General features: G+C 41.2%; 1 protein-coding gene across 1 annotated transcript; it reads right to left on the bottom strand.

Annotated features, from left to right (window-relative positions):
• Positions 1–1,369: 1,369 nt before the first annotated feature.
• On the bottom strand, positions 1,370–10,248 carry FAM217A (family with sequence similarity 217 member A). Its single transcript, XM_081296175.1, has 7 exons — positions 9,479–10,248; positions 8,133–8,229; positions 6,184–6,268; positions 6,048–6,061; positions 5,363–5,437; positions 5,204–5,271; positions 1,370–2,758 (listed from the first exon to the last, which is right to left on the bottom strand). Exons 1-7 carry the CDS (start codon positions 9,985–9,987, stop codon positions 1,543–1,545), a joined length of 2,064 nt encoding a protein of 687 aa, XP_081152301.1. The 5' UTR covers positions 9,988–10,248; the 3' UTR covers positions 1,370–1,542.
• Positions 10,249–10,555: the final 307 nt, after the last annotated feature.

Below are 10,555 nucleotides of genomic sequence, written 5' to 3'. Positions count from 1 at the left end.
CTACATTTGCTCTCGTTAACATTTATTTGAATTACTCATTAATGCATCTCCCCATTCCTAATTCAAATATTCTGTCTCATTTGAGAGGATGATACACAGAAACTTAATAATATCTGGGTTTGTGCCTCGCATTGGTGGGAAGGAAGAGGCCTTTTATTTCATTTGGGTAATGTTTTAAATTATAATCATTTGTTATTTTTTAATGTGGAAGAAAAACTAGCCAGGCAAGTGGCTCATGATTATAATCCTAGCAGCTCAGAGGCTGAAGCACAGGATCACAAGTTCTAGGACAGCCTCAGTAATTTAGTGAGGCCCAAAGCAATTTAGTGAGACCCTGTCTCAAAAAACAAAAAGGGCTGGGAATATGCCTTAGTGGCAAAGCATTCCTGGGATCAATCCCCAGTACCAAAAAAAGAAAGAAAAGAAAAACTCATTTGAATTCATCAATCATCCGCTTAAACAGAAGCACACTATAGCCCAGGATACCCAGATCTTTGATTTATGCATGTTGAGGCTTTTCTTCATGTTTTCCAAAGTGTGATCCAAGAATCACCTGCACTAAAAATCACTCAGGATGCTTGTTCATAGTATGTGTCTATGGATGCCCCTCCCCAAAATTTTGTTTCAGTCAGCCAGAGGTAGAAGCCAGAATTCTATTGTTTTGTTTGTTTCCCTGATTCCTAGCAATAAAATTTGTCAAAGTTTTTCACTTGTTAATGAATTAAGCTTCAGGGAAAGACAACAATGTAGATCTTTGAGGAAAAAAAAAATCCAGTAATGAGATTCTGACTGCGGACTACGACCTTATTAGATTTTTTCTTCAACTATCAGGTTGAAGTGGAAAAGGGTTATTGTATTCCTAAACCTGTAGTTGGGTTCAAAAGAGAATTGATAATTACTTTCACGTATATGACAAAGAAGGGCCTGGACAAATGGCAAGTTTCTAAGGATTGGGGAAAATCTGGAGGATCTCAGATATTCAATTAAGAGAACAGCAACTTCTTTAACTTTTAAGGGCCAATCAGTGTCCAAAGATCAGAATGACAGATGATTTGTGGAGGTTAAGAGGGAGAAGAAAAAGATTGATACAGAGTGGGAAGATCTCTGAAGAATGTCACTGAGAAGTAACTACAAGTCTTACATGATTATAACACAGCACTATCCAAGAATAACTACAACAGCAATCTATCAATTATACCATTTATTGATGATAGAGTTATACTGGAAAACAATCACAACAAAAGAACAAGCTGCTGAAGAGAATACTTAGGTTTACTAAGTAAAACGTTTCTTTGAAACATAACGTGAAGAATTGTCAGATGCAGCAATGTGTAAGCCCTTGGATCTGTATACAGATGGCTCAGCTGTGACGCACAGGCTGCACTCCGTATCTCGCCAGGCAATCAATTTGTGTGGGTTTTCTTGTTAATTTGTTTTTGTTTTGTTTTCATTTTTATGCCTGCATCTCAGAATGACAAACCGTATGTTAGCTGAACTTCTTGGAATACATTTGCTCACATTGGGATGTATGAAAGAAAAGAGTTATTTTTGGTCAATGGGTGAGCATTTACCCTTATCCATAAACGAAGGTGAAAAACAGTTTAGTTTCTGAATATAGAATGGTCTATTCATTAGTATATTTTTTTGGTAAGGTTTCCTTTTGGTCCTTTGTGATTTAATTTCTTCCCTGTGATTTTCAGGAAAAGACAGGGGTATAGGTGAAACTGGTATTGGAGATCTTGGTGGCAGGCATCTTGTTGAGCCTATTTTAACCAGTGATTGAGTAGTTTGGGTGGTGGAAGGCTTGGGTGAGAGTTCTTGGCATGAATTTGAAGTGAAACTTTTGGGATTCTTAAAATCATCATAAGTTGCAATACATTGTTTTGTGGTTGGTGAACTTTTTAGAGATGGTGATCTAGAATTCCATTTATATTTTCCATCACCACTCCAATTCCACTTTGAAGCATTTTGTTCAAGCTTACCACAACCAGAACTGTTTTTTCTCTTTTCTCGGCTTTTATCTACACAAGATGTCAGAAGACTCAAAGCGTCAGGAAGTTTGGGCTGCCTTGCCTTCAATGTACTTTTGGAGGAAGAGGGTCGCTCAGAAACTGCTGGAGAACAGAAAGCACTTGGTAGCCTAGACCGCTCCTTTTGTATAGTCATATGTTGTAATCGTTCCAGTTCTAGTAAACGAGTTATCAGCTGTTCAATGGAGCTTTCTGGAGAGTCCAATGTTGCTTTCCAATTTTCACATCTTGAAAAGGCAAATTTGTGCAAATCCAGAGTATTGAAAGGAGGGGGAAGAAAATCAGGATATAGAAATACCTCACTTGGTTCCTCAGTAAAAGATTCCTCAACGTTTTCTATTGTTTCTGGCTTTAACTTCAAGTCCATCTTTTTAAAATAGCTGAGTAAAGTATCATTAGTGTTCTCGTTTTCTGATAAGTCACTTTCATCAGTTAAAATTTCTTCCACACTGCTGCTTCCATGTTTAAGGTTGCAGTTTGGAGCAGATAAAGTTTCTCTATTGCTGGTTTCTATAGGTGAATATGAATCAATTTGAAACTCACTTCTGTCCTTTAAAAAGTCTCCGTCAGCATAGGGCCAGTAGAGACCTATCGGCATCGGCAGTCCCAGTTTAGAACCAGCTTGCTGATCAGCTGGAGTACTTGTTAATGAGTGGTTTAGGGTAAAGAGCCTTATGGGATTATTGACTACATTAAAGCCAGTTTCCATTGTAGATTTTTTGAATTCCCTTTAAAAAATAATTTAATTAATGAGTGATTTGTTGACTATAATTAAAATGCTATTAAATGATACAAATAAATAACCTTTGTCAAAGATTGATTAACATTTAGTTCCCAATGGCACATATGTATATGTGTATCTAGCTATCTGCAACAAAAATATATTAATTTCAAAATATGTTTTAATTATATAAACTATACAGATTAAAATATTAATTAGATATCCCTTTGCACAAGTGCTTTCTCACAAAGTTAGCTTATCCAGCCGGTAGCAAGATACCTGAAATGAGACCTAAAAACAGCTAACTGTGGCTACGAAGCCACAAGGTTAAAAGTGGCTAATTATATTCATTTACCTATATTGCACATGAAATTATGATGTCTGAAAATTAGGATATCCAACCCAAACTGAAATTATAGTGAAATGACTTAGAATCAGATAAAAGGAAACTTAACGAATGTACTTAGGTTACTTAACAAAGACTTCTGTTAATCACTGTAGTTTTAAAAAATTATTCTAACAAAAAAGTAAGAAATATCTATCAAACCAAAATTATTCCAGATATAGTCCCTAGTAATTTTCTTCTAATGGTGCCTTTTTACTTTAGGATTGATTCTTCTAGGTATTATATTAACATAATACTGTAAAACTACAACAATAATACTGAAAACTGCAAAAACACTAGGCCATAAAATACTGAGTTACTAGATTTTTTTTTTTTAAGATAGCTAGAAATACTGGGATTGAAAGATCAGATGCATTTAAGTTGACATGTGGTCTTAACATTGGTCTTGTTTCTATAAGTGGCCAGTTTACAGTAAAGATAAGGTAATCTAGGATTTTGAAAAATACTTTAATTACTACAGAAGGTGATAAAGGTTTATTCATTTAACTAAGCACTATAGCTAAGCACTAGGAATGCTGCCTTGCCTTTGAAAAACTACAGGAAAATCCCTTTAAATCTGCAGTTGCTCAAAGACAGGAGCCCCTGCTGTATAGTAAAAAGAGCAGGCAGGCTGGAGGAGGAAGGCCTAGGTGTGACCCCATACCAGCAGCAGTGAATAAGCAAAATGCAAAGGTCAATATCCACCTCAGGGGAGTTCTGAGGAGAACATGTTATATCACTGTACTTTGTGAAATGTTAAACACTAAATGCAAGTAATTTTCATCCTTCTTACTTGTTGATGGTACACTGAGGAGAAAAATTGTAATGAACTATTTCATTGACACCAACTTCCATCTCTGTATCATCTTTAGGCCTAACCAGCATGAAGAGCAAATCCCTATCAAACACATGCTTCAGTTTAGTCCTCACAACATCCCCATGAGATGGGCTCTCTCCCTTTCCTCCTTTTATAGATAAGCACACTGAGATACACTGTGGCTAAGGTCACATATCTAGTAACTGGTGGGGCAGGGACTTGAACCCAGGAGGTAGAGATCATGGCTGTGATCCCAACCACTGCCTTCTTCTGCCTCCTTTAATGTTTGCTCCTCTGTTACTGTGATAAAAGTCAGTTCACTGTGTTTGACCTCTTACCTTGACATCCTTGTCCCTAGCTGAGTGCTTTCTCACAAAGTTAGCCTATCCAGCAGCACCAACATTCCCTTGTTAGCGCACACAATTCTCCTGGCTCTTCTTGGTTCCCCCTTGAATTTTACATAAGAGCAGCTTTCCTCTGGGCCTCATGGAGTTGAAATCCTCTGACCAGAAGAGAGCTACTGTCAAGTGACGCACTCTGTTGTTACAGCTGGATGAGATGAATGGGACTTGGGATGCCCTTCACTGTGTGTAAAAGTGTCACCGAGCCGTGTTCAAGAAGAGGTACTTTCCAAACACCTACGTTTTTAAGGGGCAGTCTAGCTGGTTCTAATCTATAGTAAAATCTAAGCACAAAACATGAGAATGCAAACCCAGGGAAATATGATATGACTATGCTACCTTCAAATCTCAGCTCCACCATCCATTAATTGTGTCACTTTGACAAGTTACAGAACTGGTCACCATGCCTCAGTGTCCTCATCTGTAAAACAGGGATAATGCTAACAGCACCTACCTTGTAACACTGGGCTCAGATTAAATGAGTTAATATGTATAGAGAATTCAAAGAGTTCCTGGAATAGTACTTCCCTATTATATTTCCTTTTCCTTTCAAGGACAAGTCCAACTCTATCCATCTAAGCCTCCATAGTAAGAGATGAAAATTTCTACAACTTGAAGAGAACCCTAGTGTCATCTAAGCCTTCATAGCAAGGGCACAGTGAACTCACCTCTTACCTGCATGCTGGCTAGTTTGTGGTGTCCACTACCACTTCCTATTTCAGGGTGGATTTCTGTAATTTCCACACAATTTTTCTTTGGTTGTTTTTGGCTCTTGTATTTCAAGCAGCTAATTCATCTGTATTTAAAATTATTTCAGTAATTTAGAGTATTACAAAAATATCTTCTTACCTGTTCTCCATGGTACTTCCTTCATTAAGAGGGTAACTCCATAACTGAAACAGCTCTTGTTTACTATTCTGATAATAGAAAGATCATGACAGTGTCTTAGAAAAGACATAAATTTTTGAATGATAATTTAAGAGTATGATACAATGAATAAAATACCACCTGTGTTCTCCTGTGAGCATGCTCTGACATATTAAGTTCTAGCATCAGTTGCTCTACTGGAATTTCCAAATGGTTCTATGAAGCAGCAGAAGACTTAAACACAACATGCCTGTGTTTCCTGTTCATGTTCTAAGAAGGTACAGTTCTTGTTCTAACCACAGGATCTATCATAAGGTCCAATGTATTCCCTTTATGCATACAAAAATCATTTTGTTTTTACTGATTTCATCAGAAATCTATTATCAATACCAACTAAACATTGTTAACTAATGAACCTTCAGTATCATTAACATTATTTTACAGTGAAGCATTTAATATTTTGATCAAAAATTGTAAGTGAAAGATTAATTTTATGCCATTTCAAAACAGGATATTTACCAATTCAACCACTTTGATACATTGTAAGGGCTGAGACTACTTCCCTTTTGGCAATGACTAAAAAACACTATATTTACTACATGTCAATTTCCATGTCTAGTATTGTTTTATTAAAAATAGTTAAAATAACAAAATATTAATTAAATGAACAATTTGCAGCCCTGTAAAACAGAAACACGTTGCCTTGGTTGAAGAACTCTACATAAATAAAATTTAAAGTTTAATTTTGAAGAAGAAAAAAATTTCAAATATGCTTATCATTTTCAAACAATATGTTTGTGAATTATTTAAAACCAAACATCCTTACCTTATTCATTTTGCCTGAAAGAATGTGTATGAAAAAATGACAATTAATAGTTACATAAAACAGGTTGCATTCAAACAAACCCCCTTTAACATAAGTAATTATTCCAGTAGTAATATACACATCTAGAATTTCTTACCACCTGCCGCACTATCCCTTCCAGGTGGGAGGTTTTTATTTTCAAGAACAGGTACTTCGGAATCCAAACTCCAGGAAGATACATTCTAAAATAATATTTGGTTAGGATATACTTAAAATTAAGAAGATTTTTAAAAGCCCAAGTACACAATTTTACACGTTCTTTGGTTAAAGTATGACACAAGGCCCAAAGTCCTATGACCCCTCTGCCTCCAGGATGGATGCATTCAGTATCTTTGATGAAGACAATTCCTTTAATCAAAACTTTACCAGCTTGATAACACCTGACATCCAGGAAATGGAAGCACTCTTACCATAATTTATGATTCCCTTCTCATTTTATTAAAATGACACACAGGTTCTCAAAATTGATTTTAAAATATAATAAAAAGTCATGTTCCACTAGTGGTACACAATGGCATGTTCATCAGGTTTTCTGTGTCTGAGCACCAGATCGGAAAGCCTACAAAACCTTTCCACCAATCCTTACATTATATCCAATGCTAACAAGTCTATAACTCTCAATCTAGATTTCAGATGTTGAGAAACACTCAGGAAATACTCAAAAAGAAAACAAAAAATGATTGAAAAGGGAAAGGTACTAATATCTACTAAGTATTTCTATTCCAGATGTTGTGCAGAGTGCTATAGGGGAAACCTGTGTGTGTGGGCAGGGAATGATTGTAATACTCTATTCTAGAAAGGGGAAGTGATAAGTTACGAAAGTAACTTGAGGAGTGAACCTAGTTGTTTTATATCTCAGACAAAAAAAATATTTTATAAATGAATCTCTAAATGAATTAAATGTTAGGTATTATTAGGTATCAGCTCCACACTAAGGAGGAACAGGGAGAAATAAGCTTCAATACACACAAGGATTTATTTATTCACAGCAGGGTATTTCCTGATGGGAAGGATAGTGGGATATGGGAAAGGAGGGTGCCGATTATTTTTATTTGGAAACTTTTGAAAATAAAATTAATAAACTTCTGTTTCTGGTATAACATATGTGAGGTCTAGTTGCTATATGAGAACCACCTGGGGAACTTTTTAAAAATGATGGTTGAGGGCTGGGATTATAGTTTAGTGGTACAATGCTTGCCTAGCATGCGTGAGGCCCTGTGTTCCATCCTCAGCACTAAAAAGAAAAAAGTTGATAAAAAATACAGATTCTAATTCAGTAGAATGAGGGTGAAGTCAGATGTTTGCGTTTTAAAAACTTCCCCAATGGATTCACAAATTTCTTTCAGCTATATAATCCCAGGACACTAGTTAGTGTCTCAAATGTACATGTGAGAAACATCCTTACATTCATATGGTAAAAAGAAGTTGATAAAAACTGCTGTTTATACAAACAAATTAACAATCAAATGTGACATGGGTAAGGAAGGCTGGTCAGCTAAACATGAAATCAGTTAGTTTGCAAGTTTCTTAAGGCCTCGGACTTGGTTATTGCCTTTCTGATATTTTCCATGAAGTACACGTGAGAAAGTAAAATGGTGAGAACTGCCTGACTGATAACTGATAAATAGCATCTTTAACGAAATCTGAGATTTGGAGAGACGCTAACGTTTGATATCTCTTTTTTTTTTTTTTTTTAAAGAGAGAGTGAGAGACAGAGAGAGAGAGAGAGAGAGAGAGAGAGAGAGAGAGAGAGAGAGAGAATTTTTTTTAATATTTATTATTTAGTTATCGGCGGGTACAGCATCTTTGTTGGTATGTGATGCTGAGGATCCAACTCGGGCCGCACGCATGCCAGGCGAGCGCGCTACCGCTTGAGCCACATCCCCAGCCCCACGTTTGATATCTCAAACGTGCAGAGGGAAAAACAGTACAAACAGCTCACAAACTGAAAGCAGTAAGGTTATCTCTGTAGTAAAAGTCAGTGGGAATTGTTTTAGCAATGAGAGCTCCTGCCCAAAGGCTCAAGTTCAGTAGCATCTGCCATACCTCCTGAGAAATGCTTGACAGATGGACCGTGGTGCCACAGTTCTCACCATTTCTTCTGCCCATTTTGTTGTAGCTGCTCCTCTGTTTCCTTAAAATCCTATACAGGTTGTGGGACAGGCACATTTATGGGTAAGACTCAACATTCATATAAAAAGAAAGTGGGAGCTTGGGGCACTTAACTGGTATATATGAGGCCCTGGGTTTGATCCCTCCACCCCCCCACCCCCCCACACACACACACACAAAAAGAAATAAAAGAAAATGTTTAGAAAGCAGAGTGGACTGTGAGGTTGGAGTAACCATATGAAATCAACCAGGATTAAAAAAAAAAAAAATGCGGGGCAAACCAGGACAAGAAAGGGCACAAACAAAAGCAAACTAGAAATTTTAATTGACAGATGATTACAAAATTAAGACAGAGGTGAGAAAGGAGATATCAGATAAGAAAAATGAAATACAAATTGGAAAAAAAGGGGGGGGGTGAGTTATCTGGAAATTAACAAATAGGGCCATGATGTCTGTTTTGAATCATTCAAAACAAAAAGTGCTCCATTTGGGGCTGGCGTTGTGGGGCAGTGGTAGCGCGCTCTCCTAGCAAGTGCAAGGCCCTGGGTTCGATCCTCAGCACCAAATACTAACAAATAAAGGTGTTGTGTCCAACTACAACTAAAAAAAATAAAAAATAAATAAATAAAAAGTGCTCCATTTGGAAGCCAGGTCAACTTTACATATAAGCAAACAAGAATCCTGTGCATATTTCAGAGACATTAAAAGGCCCCCAAGACAGGGTGATATTTTCCACACTAAACTTTCATGGTGTCCAAAAAGCCCACTATAATTTAAGGTAAAAGCATTGGAAAAATAGAAGATAACAAACCAATCACTGGGTTAAGATATAACTATTTGGAAAGAATTATAAATTAAAGCCACGTAATACTACACACATCAGCTAACTGGTTTCAATTTTTTGTCTCCTAGACGGAAAGGTGAGCCTTGGAGAAATGGGAGACACAGATCCGTAGTGAACACTGGGATGGTCCACCTGCCCTGAGTCTGCGGCCACTGCTGGGGAGAATGCGGAAAGAAGGAGACGCCTGGGGCCACGCAGGGTCCTGTCCTGGGGGAGAGCCCTGGCACCACGCACCCGAAAAGGTACCAGCAGGAGGAGCTTCAGACAAGGAAAGGGAGCTTCTGGAGTCCCAGAGCGGGAAGGCAGGTGTCTGAAGGGGCTCCTGGCCCCTGGGCGGGCAGCTCCCTTTCGCTCCCAGGATGTGGCTGGTCTCAGCGGGGAGCTCGGGCCAGGGCGGCAGGTGGGGCTCGCGGTCGCCCGGGGCTCGGGCTCTTACCCCACAGGGCCGCAGGCCCACGTGTCCTCCCCGGTGTCCTCTCCGAGGGCGAAGCCGCCCCGAGGCCCCGGCCGCTCCGCGCGCAGTGCGAACGGCTTGCCGAGCGCCCCTTCCGACTCGGCCTTCCTGTAGCGGGAGGACAAGGAGGGCAGCGGGCAGCGGGGGGCCTGGCCCTCGGCCGTGAAGGGCCGGCGGGGCCCGCAGGCCGGCGCCGGCACAGAGCTCAGGCCCAGGGCCCAGGCCGGGCTCCAGGAGGCCAGCCGTGGCAGGGGCTGCGGCTCCGGGGCCTGCCCCAGCGGCCGGGGCGCCCTAGGCGTCGCTGCGTTCCACCAGGGGCGCAGGGACTCTGGGGCCGGGGGTCTGTTGGGGGCTGGCCGGAGGGGGAGCCGCTCGGGGGTCTCCAGGCCGCCCGGCGTGTCGGGAGCGCCATGCCGCCCGCCGCCGGGCCTCGGGTGCGACCCCTGCGCGCCCCCAGACTCCGGCAGGGGCGCCGCTGCCCACTCGTCCATCGGGGCGCGGAGTGCTCCCAGGGCACCCCCCACCCCCGCAAGGTCGCAGCCACTGCCGCCCCACCGGCCCTCGAGGCGGCCTGCGCCTCCCCCGGCCTTCCCTGACCCTTCCAGGGCCTCCGCGGCCTCCCTGAAGCTTCCGGGACCCTCCCCGAGGCCTCCCGGCCCTCCCCTGCCTTTCCCCGGGTCCTCGGGGGTCTTCCCCGGGCTTCCTCCGGCCTTCCGCGGCCCGGGGCTGAGGGCTCCGCGTGGCGGCCAGTAGGCTCCAGGCCGATCGCCTGGGCACAGGCCTCCAGAAGCGTTGCCCCTCACTCTAGAGACTGGATCTATGTGGTCCTGTCTGTGCCGCTCACACGTTAAGTGATTAAAATGGAAGAACAGTATCCCGCTGAGAGCAAGCGGGATGGTCCCCTTCAGGTCGGTCATCTGTCTTAGGACAGGAAGAACAAAAGTCCATGTTTTTCTTTCTGTCTGGGATACGTTTAGATTGAGCCCAATTTTGTACCCACAAATGCGTATCTCCTACCAAGCTCCATGAAATGAGAGAGGAGGAAAGGGAGGAATGAAT

Source organism: Spermophilus citellus, assembly GCF_964194105.1.
Source record: "Spermophilus citellus genome assembly, chromosome: 5".
Classification (NCBI taxonomy): Eukaryota; Metazoa; Chordata; class Mammalia; order Rodentia; family Sciuridae; genus Spermophilus; species Spermophilus citellus.
The sequence above is the reverse complement of the archived record's forward strand: the minus strand, read 5'-3'. Positions and strand labels throughout refer to the sequence as shown.